Source organism: Urocampus carinirostris, chromosome 7 (genome assembly GCF_059441175.1).
Source record: "Urocampus carinirostris isolate Australia breed hairy pipefish chromosome 7, RoL_Ucar_1.0, whole genome shotgun sequence".
Classification (NCBI taxonomy): Eukaryota; Metazoa; Chordata; class Actinopteri; order Syngnathiformes; family Syngnathidae; genus Urocampus; species Urocampus carinirostris.
The window spans coordinates 9,412,578-9,437,468 of NC_142355.1; the positions used below are offsets into that span (position 1 = coordinate 9,412,578).

The window sequence follows — 24,891 nt, forward strand, 5'->3', positions numbered from 1 at the left end:
GCGCTGTACTATATTACAATGGGTCACCGACCTTTTTGGAGCCGAGATCTTGTTCTTGGTTACTGATTAGATGGAACTATGGGGTACTATCTGGGACATCATTTCAGGACTGACCCTCACGCTTGGAACTGACAGGGTTGGGTAGGGTTACTTTAACTTGATTACTTTCAATTACTTTTGGATTACTCCAAAACCAAATATGCTAATAAAAGACAAAAGAAACTAAATATGAATCAAATGATGACTCACAACACGTGGTAAGCTTTCTCACCTGGCTTTGATCTCTTTGATCTCCGGCAAAACTAACATAAAATGCGACAGAAACAAAATGAAATTAAATCCAAACAGCTTGCCAACATCATTTTTGCCGTTCCATGTATTCCGTTACTCCCCAAGCCTGCACAAAATTTAGTAATTGTATTCATATTTAGTTTATTTTGTCTTTTATTAGCATATTTGGTGTAATCCAAAAGTAATTCAAAGTAATCAACCCTGGAACTGATATGCCTTTTAATAAGCGTCAAATGTTTTTGTTTAGATAGATAGATAGATGCTATAGATGAATAGATGGATAGATGGATAGATAGTTAGATAGATATATACTTTAATTATCCCCGTAGGGAAATTCACACTTCCAGCAGTATCCCTGTGTTGAAAATAAAACAATAATCAGTAAAGGAATATAATACATACATACCCAATGTAACGTGTTGATATGGAGTATTTAAATAGTGCTACATAAAATACACAGTGTAATAAAAATAGGGAAATATGAAATGTGGGGGTGGGGTTTAATGTGGGCTTTTACTCCCCCGGGTGGAGTTAAAGAGCCTCATGGCAAGAGGGAGAAATGATCTCCACAGTCTGTCCGTGGAACAAGACTGTGACAGCAGTCTGTCGCTGAAGCTGCTCTTCTGTTTGGAGATGATGCTGTGTAGTGGATGTGATGAATTGATCCATGATTGACCGCAGCTTTTTCAGTGCCCGTCTCTCAGCTACAGTTGTCAGGCTGTCCAGCTCTGTGCCCACAACAGAGCTCGCTTTCCTTACCAGTTGATTAAGACAAGAGGCATCCTTCTTCTTGGCGCTGCCTCCCCAACACGCTGCCGCATAGAAGAGGGCGCTTGCCACAACAGTCTGATAGAACATTTGTAGGAGCTTTTTGCAGATGTTGAAGGACACCAGCCTTCTGAGGAAGTTTACAAAGATATGTAAAATATGCTCATAAACTTTACTGAAATGCTTTCATAAAAATTGTGTGAAATGCTTCCATAAACACTAGTCAAACGTTTTGGTCTACACACAGAGATAGAACATGCTCATACACACTGGTTCGTAAAGATACGTAAAAGACACTCGCTAACAGTACTGAAATGGTCTCATAAACACATGGCAAATGCTTACATAAACATGTGTGAAATTCTTCCATACTTACTGGTCAAATACTTCCATACATACTGGTGTAAAGTGTGTGTCAGGGTTACCTCAGGATTTTTCCATTTAAATTTAAGACTTCTAAAGACCACACCCAATTAAATATAAGACCAATCTCACACCCATTCTGGCATACAGACTTGGGAAGCGAGTCATGACGGACCCCGTGCGCCTAACGCCATCCGGACGAAGGAGCTGGAAAGGGCTCAGTAAACAATAGGTGATGCTGTGACAAAGTTCCATACTTTTGTTGGTCAACTTAGTTACAATTAGCTCTATTACGCAGATAGAGCAGGACAAAAATAGGACAGTCGAATTCAAGACGTGTAGACAAAATTTGAGACATTTTCAGTGCCTTAATTTGCGGTTATCTAACTATCCTGGTTTCTGAGGTTTTACTTTTAGATTTATTTTTCAGACAGTTTTATTATTTTTTTTAACCTTTTTTTTACTTTATTGATGATCATGTTGGGCAGCACGGCGGCGCAGTGGTTAGCGCTTGTGCGGCACAGTTCATGTCATGGGAACCTGTCGTGGGTTCAAATCCAGCTCCAGACTTCCTGTGCGGAGTTTGGATGTTCTCCCCGAGCTTGCGTGGGTTTCCTCCGGGCACTCCGGTTTCCTCCCACGTTCCAAAAACATGCATTTCAGGTGAATTGGCCGGTCCAGATTGTCCCTAGGTGTGAATGAGCGAATGAGTTGTCTGTCCCTGTGTGCCCTGCGATTGGCTGGCAACCAATTCAGGGTGTCCCCTGCCCACTGCCCGGAGACGGCTGGGATGGGCTCCAGCCCCCCCGCGACCCTAATGAGGATAAGCGGTACGGCTGATGAGATGAGATGATCATGTTAATGTTAATACTTCCTGCGTTTGGGTCCATCGCAAATTACAACCGTTCAAGTATTTTAAAAAAATCCACTAATTTGGATGACCTTGACTAGATAGATGGATAGATAGATAGATAGATACTTTGTTCATCCCCGAAGGGAAATTCACATTTCCAGCAGCATCCCTGAGCTGAGAACAATCGAGAACAATCGAAAATAACACGGGAGCTGCTGGAGTGGCTGCCATTCGTGACGGCGCCGGAAGAAAAGATTCAATTTGAATCATGTACAAACAAACAAACAATTGAATCATGTACAAACAATTCATGTTTCAATAAGTGGAGTGTTAATAAAATGGGGGGAAAATAATTTCTGATACTGATATAACCAGGTAAAACTAATTTTAAGTTACCCGTCCAAATGAATGTTGTGCCATCTCACCTTTCCCACTCTTTCTCCTCTCACCTTTCCCACTCTCTCTCCTGCAGTTGACTTGCTGCTGCTCGCTCCTGAAACTAATACTTACCTCTTTGTGTATTGTGCAGTGTGCAAGCTTGTTGCAAAATATTCCTTGCACTCTGTGACTCGAGATATTTAGTCTCAAACTTGACTCGAAGATTATCAAGCAAGTAATCAAAGTGATTTTGATCCATTTAGAAAATATTTTCTATTCATCTTTTTGTAGAGAATTTCCTGACCTCATGAAAGTTGCTAAGGTCATCCCAACAAAAAAAGTGGAGCTCGTCACCAATTCTCAAATGATCAAAATATAAATACAATGACTCCCTTAGCTATCAAAAGTCCTGGAGAAGCTATTTAACAATTTTGAAACGCTTCATGGACAAACATACATGTTTCATTTTCAATATACGTTAGGAAAAAGATCTCCAGCTTTGTCATTAATACTTTTCATAAATCCATCCATCGATCCATTATCTGCACTGCTTATCCTCAGTAGGGTCACGGGGAGCTGGAGCCCATCCCAGCCATCCTCGGGCAATGGGCAGGGGACACCCTGAACTGGTTGCCAGCCAGTCACAGGGCATAGAGACAGACAACTCACTCGCTTATTCCCACCTAGGGACAATTTGGACCGGCCAATTAACCTAACATGCAATGCTTTGGAGTGTGGGAGGAAACCGGAGTGCCCGGAGGAAACAGACGCAAGCACAGGGAGAGCATGCAAACTCCACACAGGAGGTTTGATCTCATGACCTCAGAACTGTGCCGCACATGCGCTAACCACTGTGCTGCCGTTCTGCCCTAATACACTTAATTGAAAACATAAACCAGATATGTCCAAAGTCTGGCCCGGGGGCCAGTTACAGAACGTGATAAAATGTGTATTGGCCCATGGCCTCTGTCATAAAATGAATAATATGTGGCCCGCCAGTAATGTTGACCACAGTATGAAATACATTTATACCAAAAATAATTCCCTATTACACCATATGATGGCAGTACCTCTCTGGCCACAAAATTTTAGCCAACCCCATTTCCAACATGGCGACTGTAAATAGAAAAAGGAAAGTTGCTTGTGATAGCAGCCGCTTGTAGGACAAGTGGAAATTGTAGTATTTTTTTCATTGAAATTCAAAAACCCATGCATCTACCTAACTTGTGTAGGACTGTGACTGCTGTTGTAACTTACAGGAAACAAAAGCTGTGAGAAGGTGAAGCAACTGGAAGCCTTTAAACGGCGCAGCAGCACTTTTCCACGAGTCCCGGCGAGTCAAATTAAAACACTAGAAAGGCGAACTACGAGGTTGCGACGCTGAACGCCAAGCACTGAAAACCTTTCACAGAGGGTGAATTTATTGAAGAATGTTACTCATGATTACTGATGCGAGGCACCTGATTGGCTCCCTGCTATTTTTTAAACCGCCCGGTTCCCGGTTACCAGCGTCAGACTGTCTGCAAACCTTAGCTACACGCAAGGTCAGCTCTTTTGACTCCTGACTTTATCTTCCCTGTTTTCCGTCTGATTCCCATCGCCGACCTCTTTTGTGAAACCTGTTTACGTTTTTGCTCCTCCGTCCTGGCCATCGACCTGTTTTTTCCCGCTCTCGACATTGCCTTCGATCGACACGGAAGTGCCACTTTCGCGTTCCCAGCGATCTGCTACCCATGACCCACGATCACCGGATTGTGGGTGCAAGCCCTTTCCTCCTTCTAAATAAAGCGGAGTAAAACTAACGCAATTGGGTCCCATCTCCGTTCCTGGTCCGTGACGAGGCTGTATAGTCGGCCTTCGCGCATTTTCAGCTTACCAAATCTGGTCTGCTTTCTGAAAAGTTTGGGCACCCCTGGCATAAACGCTTAAAATGAAAAAATGTACTCCTTGGTATTTTATATATTTTAGAAAATGTACAACATACTACAGTGGAACCTCGCTAGTTCGCAGTTCCACTTTTGCGGGTTCAGAGATTCGCGAGTCTAAAAAATATACCTTACCTTCTCAATAAAAGCATTTAATGACTTGAGCAAGTGCGAGCTTATGTCAACTGAGGACACTGTGTGGACACTCTTATTGTGAAGGGGAGGGGGAGGCCCTGACACAATGCCTAGTCATGGTGAGTTACCGCTTTGCTCACCCCCTCCTCCTTCAACTCCTCCCACCTCACCCCCTTCTTATGTGGCGCTGTTTTTCATGGAGGAACTTGGCGACGTAAGTATATTCTCATCTCATCTCATCTCATCAGCCGTACCGCTTATCCTCATTAGGTCGCGGGGTAAGTATATTCTCTTCTGTCACATTTCATTTCAAGTTTGAATTTATTATACCAAAAGCGAGTGGTTGTTTGTACTACCTAACACGGCTAATTGTGTGTGGTTTCGTGTATTTGTTGTAAAAGCCGTTCGATGCCGCTCTTTCACTTTCATTAAAATGAACACAGACCATTTTTTAAACTGTTGTTTCCCAAAACGCTTCACAAACACTCATCAAATATCACATTTTCATTGTTTTTATTTTTTATATGTAACCGGTAGTGTTAACAAGCGAAATAAGCTGCGATGGCTGCATGTGGTTGAGAGAGTATACAATCATACTGAATGGTTTGTAGTGGTTTCGCCGCAGTCCTATTCCGTGTAAATTGATTATGTAAGACATGGCTACACTTGTGGGTCATGTTTTGGTACATTCAGTTCAAGTGTGAAGAGTTCTGGATGAGTCACCCAATAACTCCTTGCCATCATGCTAGCGATCACTTTGGTTTAATGGCAGGGGGGTATACTGTAAACCTGTATACGTTTTTTTAAGCATTTTTGAAGGGGCGCCGCTACTTTGCGGATTTTCAGTTTTCGCGGGTGGTCTCGGTCCCCACTGACCGCGATAACCGAGGGATTACTGTACTGCTAAAATCCGAGGAATCCTTGTTTAACGAATGGTAATGAAGAAAAAGGATGAAAGGAAAATGTTATGAGCAATAGCTATGGGGTATCTTAGGGGTCTGTTTGAGGACCTGCTCATCAATACTGAGGTCCGGCTCAATGGTGACCAGATGATGAAGATGCAGTATCCTAGTCAGATCAGGAGGCTTTCCTGCGACTGGTATCCATGAAAACCAGTATTATTGTTTCATGTGAGGATGAAAACCCCTACCCAAAATAAAGGGCCCAGGACACACCACAGGAAATCATATCTGAAACACTGATTTAGCTAAAAATGCAAATTCCAAATGGCAGCTGCTGGGTGGGAAAACACAAAGATCTAATGTCCAGCTGGTCAAACAGAAAGTTGAAACCATTGTATCTAGCAGTTACAAAGACATTTTTATTGTGATTCAGAAGTAGAAAGAAGGCAACTTTTTTAAACAGTAACCTTTACACTTAGAATAAACAGGTGCTGTAGAGTGTGACTTTGTGGCTTATCTGCGATAGCAGCTCTTTAACGGAGGCCTCCAGCTCCACCAGCTGTTTTGCTTTCAGCTCAAGGTCACGCTGGTTGTCTTCAAATGATTTTTCCAGCTCTGAAATGAGAAACAATACATTTATATTAAAGTACAGAATATTGCTTGATATTTTCGTCCAACCTGACTTACCGTATTTTCCGCACTATAAGGCGCACCTAAAAGTCGTAACTTTTTTCAAAAGCTGACCATGCGCCTTATAATACAGTGCGCCTTATATATGGCTCAATGGTGTGTCGCAAAGTCTTGCAACTAATGCAACAGCCGCCGACTAGATTTTCCCCCGAACGTGAAGTAGTCCGTGGTGTATGATGGAACTTATATACTGGCGTTTCATTGGCTAACCAATGTGTCAATCATCATTTGAATCGATCACTATTGGCTTAAGTTATTTGGAGGTGAAGGGGGCGGATCCTTTTTATCATTTACAGGCTCGGATAGGCTAAAGGGGTAAAAAAAAACCTGCAATTGGCCGAAAAAGATGTGTCAATCAACAGTTGAATCGATCACTATTGGCTAAAGATATTCAGAAGTAAAGGGGGCGGATCCTTTTTAATCATTTACGGGCTTGCATAGGCTAAAGGGGCAAAACAAAGCCTGCAATTGGCCGAAAAAGATGAATGTGAATAGCAAGTTTGGTTGGTTGTCTACGGCATAGAGAAAGCGTGTTTTACTATTCTGTATTTGTAAATATTTAATTCTCCTGAATTTATTACACTCACGGATATAAGAGGACCATGGTTGCACATTATTATTGAACACAACGACTTCGGTGAGCTACTCTGGCTATATATTTTCCCAGCATCGATGTTTCTGTGATGGGTCTTTTTTTAAATTAAACTCAATTTCAAGTGTTTATTGTCATATGCACAGTAAAGTTGCGAGCGAAAAAGAAAATAGAAACCAAGGAATGGTTGGCATTTCTTGAATCCCAAGACTTTAACCTTCCTAATGATATTTGGAAGGATGCATTTGAGTGACATCGTACGGACACCGCATCCGCACGTGTCTACGACACGTATTTGCTTCTTTGCAAGCTTTCGGAATGTTAAGGGGGTAATCAGTTGGACTGAATCATCTGACGGTTTTGTCGACGTTCCCATTGTAGTGCCTTATAATCCGGTGCGCCTTATCTATGGAAGATATAGGACCAAAAACTATTTTTTGGGGGTGCGCCCTATAACCCGGTGCGCCCTATAGTGCGGAAAATACGGTATATTCGAAATGATTTCCTATTTAGGTGTTCTTTATAGTTAGGCCCAAAAATGTTTTCTCAAGACCCCTCGTTTTACCAACGTCTTTCTTTTCGTGCCAGTGTTTCTTTTGGATTGATAAGGAAATAAAAGTGAATGTCTCAGTTGCATCGCGACCTCTGTGCTGGTTCCCTCTACGCCAACATCAACAACCAAAAAAACTCATCTTAGACTTCCTTATTGTGCAGGTGGCCGGTACAGCGAAGAACTGTTACATTATCATACTTGTTTCAGAAAACATTCTACTTTTAACTTTTAAAGGACTTTTTAAGTACATGATTAAAGTATTCATCAAATTATAGTTTTTTGTACCTTTCCACAACCACCCAATACATGTTCTGGTGTGCAGTGATTGGCCCCTTTTGAATCCTTCGCCGCTTTTGATTAAAGTGATCGCAAGTGGTGATAATAAACTGAGTCATGTTGCTGCAGAAGCAGGTGCGTTAAAATGGTTATGAGATGATACAATCAATGTTCTCGTTTGCCCGCGTCCCTGCGTCCTAGACACATTATTTTTGCTGGGGACGCATCGTGTCAAATCAATGTGCGTCCCCGGGACGCAACTTTTTTGACACAAAATTGTCATGATCATTTTTTAACAAAGTTTTACCGCACTCCAAACTTTTCGTCAGGCAGATCCGCCATTGTTGTTTTGGTCTTGCGGTTCGAGTTTTCGTCTGCACGCCGATCTCCAGTTCGAGTTGTGTAGTGAAAGTCCGTCTCTTTTTAAAGAACCGGCTTTTTCGGCTCAACTCATTAAAGAGCCGGCGCCCAAACGGCTCACTTGCTTTGATGATATATGTTACTAATGATTATGTTGTATAAAGAAGTTAAGAAAAAAAAGGAAGTATAAAAGGAGAAAATGAAAAAAGACAGGTTTGTGGTGATCCCTTTTAATCAGTATATCACCAACAATAATTTAATGCAGAAAATGAATTCATAATTTGAACAAGAAAATGTATTATTCTACTTAATTATATTTGCATGTATTTTTCCTTCTACGGTGAACGTCCAAGCGACTTCATTTTTGAACTTTTTTTATAATAAACCTCATTCATGTCGAGCAACTCAGTATCTCACAACAAAATGTTCATTAACAATATATATGATATAAGGAAACACATGTACAATATAACATGTTACACTACATAAATAAACTTGTTTGAAAAAAAAAAGATTTTTTTGTATTTTGTAAGGGAAAATACGACAGTTTGTAAGGGCATGGAGCACACTAAATTTTGGGGACCCATAGATCTCTGTTGGGACCCATAGATTTTTGAGCATGCGAGTCCCCATCACTTTTCAGAGGTAAAATGAACACTGTATAATATATGTTCAACAAATTCAAGAGGCAAAGATAAAATACGTTTGTGATGTCACCTTTGAGAATCTGTAGCTTGCCACTGGCTTGCAAGAGCAGCTCCTTGGCTTCTTGCTGCAACGACTCTGCCCTTTTCTTGGCGTCAGCCACTCCACTACCTTTTTGGTCAATGATTTCTTCCAACGTGGAGAATTTATCTTTAACTTCAGTGTTGATGCCCTTCATCGTGTGAAAATAAACAAAAACGTTAAAAGAATCACATCAAATATGTAACCACAAATGTGCATTTTTATGTTGTCAATGTGCGCCCTCTACTGGACCAAAAGAGTAACTTGTACCTGTCTCAAGTCTCTTATGTTAACCTATACATCCATCCATCCATTATCTGCACCGCACTGCATCCCTCTTTCTCTTCTCTCTTTTTCTTTCTCTTTAATCTACTAGTCCAGCCCCCGGCAGAATGTTTGTTCAATCGTGTGGCCCTCGAGTTAAAATTAGTTTGACACCCCTGGTTTAAGCGGTGAACAAGCAATAACATCAGATGAAACTACCAGGCTGGGCTCACTGAAGCTGAGAACACGATTCCTGCAAGCAGACCTTTTCCCTCTGTCTCTCATTGCACTCCTGCAGTTTACCTCCTGCTGTTGGCTCCTGAAACTTGGCATCTTTTTGCCTTTACAAGTGCGTCAGTATCAGTTGTCAAATCGTGAGTAGCACCACGTTTAACAATGCCATTCAAGTGTGTTTGTTAACCTTGAGCTATGCTTTGTTTTATTGTTGGTCATCACAGAATACACCTGTTTACACAGATAAGTACAGAGATCCCTCGATTTTGAAGGTTAATGGGGACGAGAACTAGCCGCAAAAAGTGAAAATCCGCGAAGAAGTGTTTCTCTTTTTTTTTTTTTTGGGGGGGGGGGGGGGTGGTTTTGGAGAGGACTTGCCGAACTACCAACTAAAAATCAAAGAGAGAGAGAGAGAGAGAGAGAGAGAGAGAGAGAGGGGTAGTTTGATATGACGAATGCGTGAGACATAAACTCAGCGAGATGTAGAGGAATACAGAGCAGGTGTCCAGTCACAGTACTGTATGAAATAATAATAATAATAATAATTTCCTTTGTATTGTCATTCTTTGTAACAATGTACACAGAACGAAATGTCGATACACCTGACCCGTTGTAGCGAGCCGATGCAGCCGCAGCCAACAGAGGGCGCCGCCATTATACCAATTAGGTATGACTCGGCCGAGGCGCGAACCAGCGACCCCCCAGTCTCAAAGCGGGCACACTACCATCTAGGCTACTGAGCTGACATCATGGCATGAATTGGCATCGAGACCTCAAGTCAAGGGATGCTGGACCATCGGTGTGAATCTTGGCTATCCCCGCAACGCCGCTGTTTCACTCTTGTACGGTCGCGAGAGCGGTGCAGTTGTGGTGGTAAGCATTTGTTTTTTTTTTTGTCGTTGTTTTTGTTGGGTTTTTTTTTTGTTGGTTTGTTTTATTGAATGACCAATTGACTAGAATCTTGACTGCCTGAAACTTTCCTTAATTAATTGTGCGGGACACATTCGTTTTTTTTCTTTTACCCACTCTTTTGTCAGCTGTTTTACAGCTTTACTGCCCTCTAGCAGTGAGAAGAAGCAATTGTGTTCTATTTACAGAGTTAGCCTGGTCATCCTGTGCGGTCCCTTCTCAAGGTTCCTTCATTTTCCTCATGTTGAGGTTTTTGAGTTTTTCCTTGCCTTCATGTAGGTTTCAGATCAGGGGATTGTGTAATAATAAAAGAGCCCTTTGAGACTCTTTGTGATTAAGGGCTATACAAATAAACATGACTTGACTAGGAATTTAGGGCAGGCTGTATTAAATCATCCAATGGGCTTTGAAATGTCTGCCATGGACCAAGCTTACAAGTATCTACAGACCCACATTCATTTAGGAATTGGCTGGGTGTACGGCAGCGTGTAATCCGTGACGAGTGTGGAATAGCAGCTCCAGTAAGACCGTGTGATAGTTATCACACATTAACTTATATCACTCAATATACCCTTATATCAGTAATTATCAGTAGTATTCTTATAACTGGGAGAGGATGTTTGCTTCTCAGTCTAATAACAAAAAACAGATGTTTACACAACATTAGCCGAGTGGGATGTGATGATTTAGTTCTTCAGATATTTGTGTATTAGCAAGAGATAAACAAGTGTGATGTGTCTTCTAGCTGTGTGCCTTTTACCCTTCCCTTATCTAGAACACACACATTGTATTTAAGGACCACCCAAGTTAAATAAAATGTTTGTGGATAAAGACACACCACAAGTGAATGAACACACTTCCATGTATGGTTGTTTCTCAGTTTCTCAGAGTTGGTAATGGATTAAATGCCTGCATGTCTTATTCCTTAGTTTGAATTACCAGTACATGAAATGTCTTATTAAACCTGCCAATCCACTCCTTCGTTATAATACAGTATATAAAAAAAATACTTTTATTGGGGTAGGGAAACTGGTTATGAACATGGCACAATTTAATGCAACAAACAAGTCATACTTGTATATTCTCGAAACTCTAAAGTAATAGATAAATAAAATATTGCCATATACAGCAGTGTTCTCGTTTTCCCGCGTCCCTGCGTCCTAGACGCATCATTTTTGCTGGGAACGCATTGTGTCAAATCAACGTGCGTCCCCGGGACGCAACTTTTTTGACACAAAATTGTCATTATTACCCGATTACTTTATTTTTTGGGGGATTTAGCGCACTCCAAACTTTTCGTCAGGCAGATCCGCCATTGTTGTTTTGGTCTCGCGCCGATCTCGGCAAACGAGATCTTGTTACTTAGAAATGACGTCATTGTTTTGGTGGTTGTCGAGTGAAAGAGAGGTATGCCTCCGTAAAAAAACAGTTGGTATTAGTTGCAAATCAACAAAAAATTGGTAATTTCTTCAGTGTCGGTAATAAGTGGAAACATAATACAGAAGGTGGTAACAACGGCAATACTTCCGTCATGAAAAAACGGCGGAGACATTTTTCAGACGACAGCGATGGCAAGGAAAACACGTGTTTTGAAGCGAACGATTCGACGAAAGACAAACAAAAGAATACTCCTAGCAAGAAAAATTGGACTAAATTACATTCCTGGTTACGCTATGAGGAGGATGATAATGGAGGGTACACGTTCTGTGATGCGTGCACCCAACGTGACAAGAAAACTGTATAAATTGCATAAATCATTTTGCAATACGAACTTTCAGAAAAGCACATTGGATCGGCACAACGACAATGAAAACCAGAAATTAGCTATGGAAATTCCGTTGCTGCAATTGGACCTTGAGAAGGCATTACAACTGTGGCGGGACGGCAAACCACAAAGAATATATGAACTGAAAAATTTGAAGTGATTAAAACTGCATGACTATATAGACTAATATTTCAGCAATATTATTTTGTATAATGTACAATATTTTTGTGCACTGAAAAATCTGAAGTGATAACTGCTTTGTATTACCAATTAAGTGTGATGATTAAAACTGAATGAATATATAGATTTATATAATTATTTATATATTTGTCGCTGATTTACAATTTCAACCTCGATAACACTAAATTTTGGGGACCCACAAAAAAATCAAGATATGAGATGTTTTTCGTGCAAAAACGTTGCCCAAGTATTTCCAGACTCTCCCACCAAAGGCCACTTCAGACAGTTAAACGCCAGATTAAGCTCCCATTATAAGAAAAATGATCCAGTGCTGTTGTGTTTGCTTTTTTGTTATCACATTGCATTTCCTTTGTGTGGCTTTTTTGGTGACCTTAACCATTAGTTCTGGAAACGGAAATTGTATGGGTTTTTTTAGATACAGAAGAGGACGAAGAGGAAAAATTAGACAAATTAGACAAAGCGTGGTGTTCGCCTGAGTGACCTGGCTAAGGAGCGAAGGCAGGTAGTAACGGAGTACTCCGTTTTATTTACTTGAGTATGTTTTAAAAAAAAATCATACTCCTAGGAGTATTTTTAAATCCCTATAATTTGAGTAAATTTGCAAATAGAACATGGTACTTTTACTCCGCTTATTTTTGGCAAAATTGAAGTCGTTACTTCGTTACTTTATAAATCACCTTCATGTATACGCGTCTGTCTGTCTCCGCTAAGGCACATTTATGTGGACGCCAGGCTCTACCATGTTTAACCAATAAAACATAACAGCCTCGTCACCGGACCCTATTTGACTTCAGCGGGGGTAAACATAGTTTACAGAGGAAACAGATCGAAAATGTTGCTTAGCAATACCGACTATGAAAACATACAAGAGGGGGAGACACTTTCAGATTGCGGCGCAGTGGTTAGCGCATGTGCGGCACAGTTCATGTCTTGGGAACCTCCTGCGTGGGTCCAAATCCAGATCCAGACTTCCTGTGCGGAGTTTGTATGTTCTACCCGTGCTTGCGTGGGTTTCCTCTGGGCACTCCGGTTTCCTCTCACATTCCAAAAACATGCATTTCAGGTGAATTGGCCGGTCCAAATTGTCCCTTGGTGTGAATGGGCGAGTGAGTTGTCTGTCCCCGTGTGCCCTGCGATTGACTGGCAACCAGTTCAGGGTGTCCCTTGCCCACTGCCCGATGATTGCTTGGATGGGCTCCAGCACCCCCGTGACCCTACTCAGGATAAGCGGTGTAGCTAATGAGATGAGACGAGATAATAATGGATGGACTTTGATAATTTGACGATCTGATTGGTTGTTTTTAATAACCAATCATAGCGTAACCAGGAATATAATTTAGTCCATTTTGGCAGAAAAGTCCTGTTCTTGCTGGAGTATTCTTTTGTCCATTTTCTTTCGTCGAATCGTTCTCTTCAACACACGTGTTTTCCTTGCCTCCGCGATCTTCCGAAGAATTCCCCCGCCGTTTTTCGTGCCGGAATTATTGCCGTTGTTATCAGTTTCTGCATTATGTTTCGACTTATTATTGACACTGAAGAAATTACCAATTTTGTGTTGATTTTCACCTAATACTAACTGTTTTTTGGGAGGCATACTTAGCCTTCACCGTCCCTCAACGACAAGCACCACAACAATGACGTAATCTCGAGGCAACGATATCTCGTTTGCTGAGATCAGCGTGCAGACAAAAACTCGAATTGCGAGACCAAAACAACAATCGCGGATCAGCCTGACGAAAAGTTTGGAGTGTGGTAAATCTTTGTTTTAAAAAAAACAAAAAACAGGTAATAATGACAATTTTGTGTCAAAAAAGTTGCGTCCCGGGGACGCACGTTGATTTGACACTATGCGTCCCCAGCAAAAATGATGCGTCTAGGACGCAGGGACGCGGGCAAACGAGAACACTGTCGTGGGCTTGAATATTCTTTCCAAATTGAGAATCAATTTTTTGACGAAATTGACCCCCCCTGTTCTAGACAGAACAATAAGTCATACTTAACTTTTGTTTTTTCACTCACCTGTTTCACCTCTTTGACAAGTTTTCTTATGCTTGCTGCATCCTGAATGGTCCGTTCACTGCTCTGTGTGGCATTCAGGGTTTTGTCTCTCAGCAAAGTCACGTCCTCGTTATACTGTCGTAGCCTCCGAGTGGCATTGTCCAGTTTGATTTCCACATCAGATGCACCGGATTTCACCTGAACATGAGTGACACAAGTGTAACTACAGTTTGGTGATTTACAAACTATCAACTATTGAAACAGGAGACATACTGAGAGGAGCAGTTTGTTGGTGTTCTGGATGTCATCCGAGGCCTGCTGCATTGCACTGCCGGCAACTGTTTGAGATTTCTGTGCCTCTTCCAAGGCGTGTTTGACCATCTCAGCAGACCTCTTGACTTCAGCTGCCTCTTCGCTGATAAATACACGAATGAAGGAAGAGAGAGTTGGGTTTATGGGTTTATGACTCAAGGACCCATGAAAGCAACCAACTTTGTTTTTTTTTAAACCCATCATATATTTTAAAATGAAAAACAAGAAAAAAAATCTGCTCCACAGACAAAATCAAATTCTTTAGCACGTTTTATTTCCCCGTGTGACATTTGATGATTTGATAATATCTATAAAAAAAAAATCACAATGCCAAAGCCTGTGTCACATATCAACAAATATACCACTTAAATTTGTTTTTCTCTCTGTCAGTTAGTTAATGTCATAGAGGCTTATTTTGACTGTCATTCTTGCCGTCAACAATGTATTTAAAAAAATTTGAGCAGAGTTCTTTTGTAAAATGTCATAAATTACTGAAAACAAGAAGGATATGGATGTGTTTAGGAGAGTGTGCTATATGTGCAGTGATCTGCCAACTCATACAGCTCACCATATTGAATTGTTCTGAATGCTTGGCTTGCGTTTTAGGGTGTTTACAGATTATTATGTGGGTTTTCATCTTAAAGTCTCTCAAAATTGAATATAGCGTGTTTATAAGCTTCAATATACTGAATTCCGTATAGACGTAAAGCCAAAACGGGGTCCGTTAGTGTAACACTGTAAGTGTAAACTGTCGTTAAAACTTTTCAATGGTGAAATTTCAACGTGACTACAAGAGAACGACTCTTTTGATATTTTTAATTGAATGCACACAAATGTCTGTCTCTAATGTGCCTCTATACCAGGGGTGTCAAACTCATTTTAACTCGGGGGCCACACGATAGAACAAACATTCTGTCAGGGGCTGGACTAGTAGATCAAAGAGAAAGAAAAAGAGAGACAGAGAAATAAGAGAAAGAGGGAGGGAAAAGGAGAGAGGGCAGGACAAAGAAAGAAAAAGAGAGAGAGGGAGAGAGTGTGAGAAACAAAAGAGATAAAGTCGTGAGAGAGGGGAAAAAAGGGAGAGGAAGAAAGAAATCCAAAGAGAAATAGAAAGACAGAAGGAGAGAAAAGAGAAAAGAAAGCGCAAAGGGTAGAAAGAGAGAAAGAAAAAAGAAGTTAGAGCAAAATAGGTTAAAAGACACAGAGAGAGAAAGAGTCAATGAGCAACAAAGGAAGAGAAAATGAGAGACGCAGAGAGTGAAAGAGACAGACAGAGTGGGAGAAAAGGGGTGAAAAAGAGAGAGAGAGAGAGAGAGAGAGAGAGAGAGAGAGAGAGAGAGAGAGAGAGAGAGAGAGAGAGAGAGAGAGAGAGAGAGAGAGAGAGAGAGAGAGAGAGAGAGAGAGAGAGAGAGAGAGAGAGAGAGAGAAAAAAAAAATACAAGTACAGTGTCTTTGTGAGAGGCACCTGGCTTTGGCAACCTCAAGTTGACGTATTTCAACCTGCAGCTTGTTTTTCTCTTGCGCTTCTCTGAGTGTTGTCTCGCGGGCCGGATTCAATCCCTTAGGGGCCTGATCTGGCCCGCGGGCCGCCTCTTTGACACCGGTACTCTATACCAAGGTTGGGCAAACTCCGGCCCACGAGACCGGCCAACGGATTTAATCTAACCTGCGGGACAAAGCTGAGAGAAGCGCAAGAGAAAAAGGAGACGTACCATGTCAAACAATGGCCTGCAGTTTTGAATATGTCCACTGGTTTTCGCCAAAGCTAAGCTACACTCCCAAAAATGTATGGGTTACCATTTATCAAACAGGGAAACAGACCAATCCAGCGTTATTTTACTTCAAATTGAAGTCATGGAGGTGCCCTTTAATGCATTACAATTGCACTCAATTGGATTACAAAAATAAAGAATTAAAAATAGCACCTGGGTGTCTTTACAGAAGTCTAAAGAAGCTTTACCTCCTTTCTGTAATATATATTAAATCTAACAGTGAAGTTCCCAAATTCAGGTAAACATTCTTGTAAAAAATCAAATATCAGAAAAAGACTTTTAAATCATTAATTTAATCATTTAATGCAGTGGTTCTCATTCGGTCTGACTTCAGGACCAACCATTCCACTGTCAAGCTGCGACCAGAATGAAGAAAGAGATTATTAAATTTAACAAATAAAAGGATTGTGGCATTAAAAGCCGAGAAAGTAAAATATTTTCACTTTTTTTTGTAAAAAACAAAATGACCAGCAAAACAAAACGACTTCAACTACCCTGTATTCTTGCATATAAGCCTACATTGCATATGAGCAACCCACTAAAACTGCTTTAAAATAGCTACATACTTAAATAAATTAGTCCCCATATTTTAATAAAAAACATATCTAAACATTGACAATCATTTAATTATATAGATATTAAAGATTGATAGACTGCTAAAAAAAACATAGAGCATTTTAATCATTTACATCAGTGCTTAAATGGCAGCACGGGTATACCATTTTTGTATTAGGCAATCACTTTGTACTCCGACTCGATCGTTATTGTCACTGTTAATGTCTTTTCTATCACTTAATCACTAACTTTCTTGGGAATCATTATTATGGGAAGAAAAAGGAAATAAAACGGACAAACTTACAATAAAACTAATGTGATTGACTAAACAGAAAGAAGAAAATAAGCAGGGCATTATCACCATCTACTGTTAAGGATTGTAATTGATCCTTTGTTTTTACTTCTTTTTAGCATTGCTTTGAAACCTGCAACCTTCCGAAAACAGATCCGCAACCCACCAGTTGAGAAACATTGATTAATCGTAAAACTAACATAATTGTTAAAAAAAAGTACTAATAATAACATTGCATTACTATTTTGGTATCATTTTTATCCTGATTATATTGACAAAATGATATCGGGTATGGATCAATAGGAAGTTAATGAAGATAAAACACACCTAGCACGATTGGACTGGTTAAGAAGACTTTCAGCTTTGAGAATATCGTCAGTGCTCTGCTGGAGGATGGTCTCCACATTGCCCAGCTCCCCCAACTTCTGACGGATCTCATCCGTGAGATTCTGAATCTGCTCTTGTGTGGTCGGCATCTGCATGGCCAGGACTTCATTTGCAACTTTTTCGATACTCTCCAAATCAGCACCGTCCTCTAGAAAAAGACATGTGTTATTATTTCCTGCACCATAAGGCGCACCTACCAAAATGTGTCATACAGTTTCCTTACACAATGCGCACCGGACAATAAGGCACATACAAGTGAACCTATTGCAGATAATAGTACACTGATTAAACAGTCGATTAATATTGTTTGAAATGAAAATCAAACCAGGATCACTGTGGTGAGAGCAACAGAATGTTACCACTAGATCAGGACAGATGACTCACAAAAAGGCAATAGAGCTTATCTCATTGATGTTGATTACCCAAGTGTTCGAAGGACAGGCATTGAAATTGTTCGAACAACTCCAACAAGAATTTGTCCTACCTAGAAATCTCATCTCATTAGCTGCACCGCTTATCCTCAGTAGGGTCGCGGGGGTGCTGGAGCCCATCTCAGCAATCATCGGGGAGTGGTGAACTGGTTGCCAGCCAATCGCAGGGCACACAGGGACAGACAACACGCTCGCTCATTCACACCTAGGGACAATTTGGACGGCCAATCCACCTGAAATGCCTGTCTTTGGAATGTGGGAGGAAACCGGAGTGCCCGTAGGAAACCCACACAAGCACGGAGAGAACATACAAACTCCGCACAGTAAATCTGGTAGCTGGATTTGAACCCACACAGGAGGTTCCCAAGACCTTAGAACTGTGCCGCACACGCGCTAACCACTGCGCCGTCGAAACTAATGTAGTGATAAAAGACGACGAATAGGAAAAAACTTTGAAAGAGGGACACAAAATAACCAGCAGTCCGACATGAAGGGAGCTTGAATGGAAAATAAAAATATGATTCTTCTATACACCCTCTATTACTCCAAAACATAAAAATACCTTAAATCTATGTTGGCGTAACTGTGGGAGGGTCGGAGATTTTACGCATATTTTCTGGAATTGCCCTGTAATATTAAATTTCGGGAGAAGTATTCAGACAGAAATAAAATCAATTATTGGTTGGGAGTTGCGGTTGGACCCAGTGACCTATGTATTAGGAATTTTGCTGGAAGAAATATTGAATGGTCAACATAAATATGTACGAAAGGTTATGCTTCTGGTAGCAAAGAAAATGATCACGGTGTCCTGGCTGAAACCACAACCTCCTGACATAAAACAATGGAGGGACAAATTAAAGCAAATGTACATTATGGAAAAAATCAATGCAACTGAAACTAGATCCATTCGAGAAAAGATTGGAAGCTTATCACACAATTTTACTTGATGTCTAAACACCTCACTTTTCAATTTATTTATTTTATTAATATTTGTGTTGTTGTTTCTTTTGTTATTTATGGGTATGTGAATTGTATTTTTTCTTCTGTGTTGCTGTATGATTTTTTGGTTTTGGTTTGAACAATTTTATTGACACCATTAACAGCAAATAAACAATGTGAGGTTTGAATAATTTTTCTCAACAATTTTAACAGCAACTAAGCATATTCACCATTTCGTTATATCTGACAATATGACGTTTTAACATTTTTTTCCGACATTTTTAACAGCAATTAAACACGCAATTTCGCGCAGTGGTTAGCGCTTGTGCGGCACAGTTCATGTCATGGGAACCTGTCGTGGGTTCAAATCCAGCTCCAGACTTCCTGTGCGGAGTTTGTATGTTCTCCCCGTGCTTGCGTGGGTTTCCTCCGGGCACTCCGGTTTCCTCCCACGTTCCAAAAACATGCATTTCAGGTGAATTGGCCGGTCCAAATTGTCCATAGGTGTGAATGAGTGAATGAGTTGTCTGTCCCTGTGTGCCCTGCGATTGGCTGGCAACCAGTTCAGGGTGTCCCCTGCCCACTGCCCGGAGATGGCTGGGATGGGCTCCAGCCCCCCCGCGACCCTAATGAGGATAAGCGGTACGGCTAATGAGATGAGATGAGATTTCATTATATCATATTCTAACAATATGAGGTTCGAACAATTTTTATCAACACTTTTAACAGCAGTTAACCAATGTGTTAAGGGCAATACCATTGTGCAAGGGCATAGCTCTGTCTTCTCAAGTGGGATGATGGAGGAATAAAACCTCTGTCAAAGTATGAGTTAGAAATAAAAAGTTATTAAAAAAAAGAGCTTATCTCATTATCACACTCATTTTACTAACAGTGCTAGAAACCCAGATTTTCATAGTGCATACTGGTAGGTTAAACAGTCTCTTAATTTCTTTGCCTGTGCATCAATGACCTCTCAGTTAAATATTTATACGTAAAAACGTAAAAACAGCTTGTATAGTATTTTTTGAAAGACCCTCGGTTTTCTGTTTCTGTCTTTCGCAACGTTATTGACTGTTTAAGAATGCCCCGGGCAAATCCTTGTTTCTGGTACATTGAGTAAAGGTTTAGGGTTTGTGTGCTATATTTGTCACTTTCAGTTTCCATGCGTTATACCGAGTTTAAAAAAACTTGAATGGAAACAATTTCAATTGTTGTTTTGCTTTTTAACAAATGTTCAGTTGTGAACCACCACAAGAGACTCGTTCTTAATGAAGGAGAAATATGAGAAAAGAAAAACCTTAATAATCATCACGCAATTGAATCTTACACCCCTGAATCATAATCTTGATTCAATTGTGAGCCTCCGAAAGATCCCGAGCTCTACATCATAGGCACTCGTTTTTAATGCCATTAATTTACTTCCCTGGTCTCAGTTACGGTCTTTTTTCACCCTGAGATAAAATTAGTTAAACTACTGCTTTCGACAAAGACATTTTAGATTTTAACAGATAAAAAAAGCAATATTCACCAGTGAGAAAGTCTCGAATCTCTCGGATAAGGGTGCGTAGCTCCTCATTGCTCTGATCAAGATTGTGTTTGGTCTGGTTTGTCTTTAAAAAAACATTCTGAGCGCTCATCTTTGCTTGATCTGCCTTTTGTTTTGCCTCTGAAACCTATTCCTCAGACAGGTGGGAACAAAATCATGTTATAAAAGACATTCTGAAAAAAACAACCATTTCGGCCTTACCATGGTAGCCAGTTTATCAACTTCCTTCATGGCGTTTAATATTTTCTGTTCAGAATCAACCGCTTTCTGCCAGCTAGAATGAACCTTTGTCACCACGCCATCGCAGTCTTCCCCTCCACACAAAGGTCCACCCTCTGCATTTAAACATCCTAGTCCCCCACATGGAGAGGAACATGAATCTTGACCAGCTGGGTTCCCACATGTCTGTGGAGAAACATAACATTGAAATTGTAATGAGGGTAATAGAAAAAACCCATCAAACCTTTATTGCATAGTATTCCAATGGTTTGTGATTTTCAGTTCTTCTAGGGATTTAATCCTAGTTCGTCACTCTGAGTGAATACGCTCTCAGGTAATTTTTGATGGTGTTTCCCTTAGTGCCAAACATGGAAGTGAAGCAGGATAGCACACTTGGTTTTGCAGGGCTTAGAGTCTACAGCTGCATTTCCATTTAACCTTTTTGCAAAAGAGAAACAACATTTACATAATTTCCAGAAAGAATAATTTGGATCTAAAGGTTGAATTGAAGTGTGATTCCCCTTCTCATCTCAAGACAATATTAATAATAACTGTAAGTTCACTGGCTGGTGAAGGACCGAGATAAATACATAGAAAGAGGCATCCCACGGATGGGGACAGTGTCAATACTTTCTTCCAAGTTGAGATATAAAAAAACACAACTGCTAGCCAAAAAAAGTAGCTAATTCCGAGCTGTCCATCTACATGCTGGGGCAGGGTTGAAGAGCAGGCAGGGGGCGGCACATTCTTCTGCCTAGCCGGGGGAGATCCCGCTGATCATTCCTCTTCCTCATTCGTTTAGGGTTGGAGGATGGGTGTGATGAGAGCTGTGAGCCAATGGGGGGCCGTGTGGGTCTGTTGGGCCCAGACTCGCAGTGCTGGCTTGGGAGCTGCTGGCCATCTTTAGAGGTTGACCTGAGATTCAGTTCTCTGGCAGGCACTTCTGCATGGGGTTGGGAGTAGGGTCTGCGGAGGCCTCAAGGATTTGGTTGGTTGGGGGGGCTGGGGCAAGTTTCGCCTTGTCTGGTCTTAGTCAACAGCTCTTCACCCTTTTGATAAGGTCTTCCACAACACCAGCACATATCAAATGTCAGGGTTGTGAAAGCCCCACGATTACTTTAAGGATAGAGGCCGCTGTCTTTGGTTATCACTCTCATTTCTCTCTCAGTTTCCGAATATATTCATGAAACTCTGCTGAAGGACTGTGGAATTCCGGACTTAGTCCTATCCAGAAATCAAACACTCTGAAGACTACAGAAGTATTTGCGCAAACAAGAATAAAAAACCTGATTTATTTGTTCAATAATTAAAACAAACACTATTTTAAAACTACGGGACACCCCACACATAAAAAAACAAGTACACAATTTTTTGGGGTAAGCTATGCAAAATATTTTGTGTTTTATGCACGCAAAAGGTTATTGAAATTTATACTAGTTTACTTTGATACCTTGTGGCTGAGCTTTGTCAGGTCCAGAGTCTGGATTTCACCCGCCAAGTCGTCCAGTCTTTGTGCATGTTCAGTGTGTTTCCTGAGGAACTCATCTTTAGCCAAGTCAATCTTACTCTCTGTTAAATTCCGTAGCTTAGCAGAGTTTTCCAAAGGGCTGTTGGCGTCAATTGTGGATGCATTTGCTCGTTCTTCAGCTCTCAGGGACTGCAGGTAATACTTAGTCACACTTTTGGCTGCCCCTATTAACAGAGTGGTTTAAAAACATGTTGAGTATAGTTGTACCCTTTCATATGGGTTTAATGCATTAATTCGGGGTGTTTGCAAGGAGGTGTGACGGAAATTGCCGGTAAACATTTATCCAAAGCAAAATGCGGAGCAGAGCAGTCGTTTGTTTACCTCTTACGTCAGAGTTCCTGATGAACTCAACCTGATCCGAAATGTCCTGAATGGTTTGGTCAAGTTTCTGAGCATCTGCTTTGAGTGAATTTAGTTCGCTCCCCTTGTTGCTATTTTCTTCTTGAGCTCTAAGTACGGTATTTTCCATATCGTTCAATGACTGGCTCAGAGATCCCATCAAGTCGCTAATGTACACACAAAGATGAAACGTTAGTTTTGACGAGTTGAATGAAAAATAAGCGATATATTTCTTTCTTACCTCGCTTCTTGTAAAAGCTGCTGGATTTCACTTAGAGGTTGTGAGGCTGGGTTTTGGCTTAGGATGTTGCGGATGTCTGTTACACTCTTCTCCATACTTTCCAAAGACTTTTTGTACGGCCCACTGACTCCACTAATTTTGATAGCGTTTACCTTGCTTGCAAGACGGTGTGTCTGGTTGGTTAAATCTCCAATGACACTATCCCACTCCACAAAACACTGGTGGCAGCGTTGGCAGTTGGGGAAGGTGCCAGAGAAGCCACGAGCACAAGTATCGCAGCGTGGGCCAGACACGCCCTCCACACAAATGCAATAACCAGTATCTTTGTTGCATTGCTGCTGGCTGCTACCATCAGGATCACAGTCACATTCTGGTGAGAGAAAAACATCAGGTTTTTTTATTTGGGGCGGCAGTGGCTCAGGAGGTAGAGCGCTCGTTTTGGGATCAAGAGATCGCAGTTTGAATCCCGGCTCCTCCGTGTTACATGTCGAAGTGTCCTTGGGTAAGACACTGAACCCCTAAGACCCCCAATAAGCAGGTTAGCGCCTTACATGGCTGCACAGCCGCTATTGGGAAATGTGAAGCACACTGTAAAGCGCTTTGGGAAGTCTTGACTTGAAAAGCGCTATAGAAATGCAGAATTTATACACAAATTTAATTTGTGTATAAGGCCCATGTATTTTTACCTTAAAAATGATTCAAAGTTGGGTGCGCATTATTCACAATGTTTGAAGGTAGTATATTACGATGCTTGATTTGATTGATCAAATATTTGGATGGATGGAACGGAAATCAAACCCAGGTCATGGTGGTGAGAACAGCATAGCCTAACCACTTGAGCACCAGTGATTTAGATCACTGGTCTGCAACCTTTTCTGTACCACGGACTGGTTTAGTGTCTTGGCTCCTTCTGGCCTGGCTGAATAATAATGAGTAAATGTTGTAGCAACAATAATACTAATTTCAATAACAACAAGCCCACATTTCCTAAGGATCTAGAATAAATTACATAGAAAAAGGCATTATACTTTCTCTCATCATCACACTATTTCTACTCATGATACCACGTTGTACAATATTATATTATGGAAAATAGTTCTGCCAAAACAACGTTGTACTAAGTAAAATTAGTTTGATCATGAGACAGAAGCTAATGCCTTTTCCTTTGTTGTCAACAATCCTAGTGGCCGCTATAATCTGCGATTGATTCTTGTTGTATCCAACATTGAGCATAAATCAGCGACATTTGTCAACGAATCAAACATTGCTCAACTACGGTAAGGCACTACCGTAACACCTGGGTATGATGTGCCCCCAAATTTTGAGCATTTTTGGGGCAAGGCAAAATATGCTTGTACATAAATATAGCAGACACAAAAAATATGGCTTTTTCCTCCCTTTCTTCACCGCCCAGTCCCGAATGACCCACAGCTCGGTACCGAAACTGGAGGGATTGGGCAATAATGGCAATTCTTGTTTGCATCACAATCATATTTTTCGTACCGCTCACCCTTAGTTTTGCAAATAACCTACCATGACATTGGACTTCTGGGTCTCCCCAGAAGAGCGCTCTACACTCTCTGCAAGTCCTGCCTCCGAAGCCGGGCATGCATGAACACTGACCACTGATCTGTAAAAAGCGCATATACACTATAAAGAAAGGATTTTAATACACCTTTTCCAAAAAAAAAAAACAACAGTTTCAGAACAGGTGTTGAAAAAAAGTCAAAATGCCATTTATGAAAATATGTTCTGTGTTGGCACCTGTTTTGGGACAAAGCATCGCAATTGCTTTCCTGGGTACTGTAACGCAACAATACATTAACGGTAATGCCTGTAATAAGAATATGTAAAACTATCAAATGATCATGTATTACAATGACCCTCAATTTCTTGATATTCCTGCATCCCTTAAGTTGTCACACACAATTCTAAATCCAACAGGAACAACATTTGAAGGGTAGCCTTGTGTTTATTTAAAAGCAAAATATAATTGAGTTCAATTATTGTGGCGCCATCTCCAGCACAGAGAATGAAAATTTTCTCGTCATTGTTCAGGGAGATATCCTCACCGCCGGATGAACTCCCATCCAAGCCGAATTTACAACTATCAAATAAAATACTCAACATGCACATATTTGGTTGTG

The 24,891-nt window shown here is 40.9% G+C and overlaps 1 protein-coding gene across 1 annotated transcript in view; it reads right to left on the reverse strand.

Annotated features, from left to right (window-relative positions):
• Positions 1-6,020: 6,020 nt before the first annotated feature.
• LOC148362268 (laminin subunit beta-1-like) overlaps positions 6,021-24,891 on the reverse strand; it is a 76,120-nt gene continuing 57,249 nt past the window's right edge. Inside the window, exons 23-33 of the mRNA XM_088339676.1 lie at positions 24,278-24,374; positions 22,745-23,114; positions 22,486-22,670; positions 22,087-22,328; positions 20,619-20,822; positions 20,400-20,544; positions 17,442-17,649; positions 14,457-14,598; positions 14,205-14,381; positions 8,804-8,963; positions 6,021-6,230 (exon numbers count right to left, since the gene is read on the reverse strand). Coding sequence (XP_088195802.1) covers positions 6,091-6,230; positions 8,804-8,963; positions 14,205-14,381; positions 14,457-14,598; positions 17,442-17,649; positions 20,400-20,544; positions 20,619-20,822; positions 22,087-22,328; positions 22,486-22,670; positions 22,745-23,114; positions 24,278-24,374 — 2,070 coding nt within the window. The 3' untranslated portion in view covers positions 6,021-6,090. The remainder of the gene's footprint in view (positions 6,231-8,803; positions 8,964-14,204; positions 14,382-14,456; positions 14,599-17,441; positions 17,650-20,399; positions 20,545-20,618; positions 20,823-22,086; positions 22,329-22,485; positions 22,671-22,744; positions 23,115-24,277; positions 24,375-24,891) is intronic.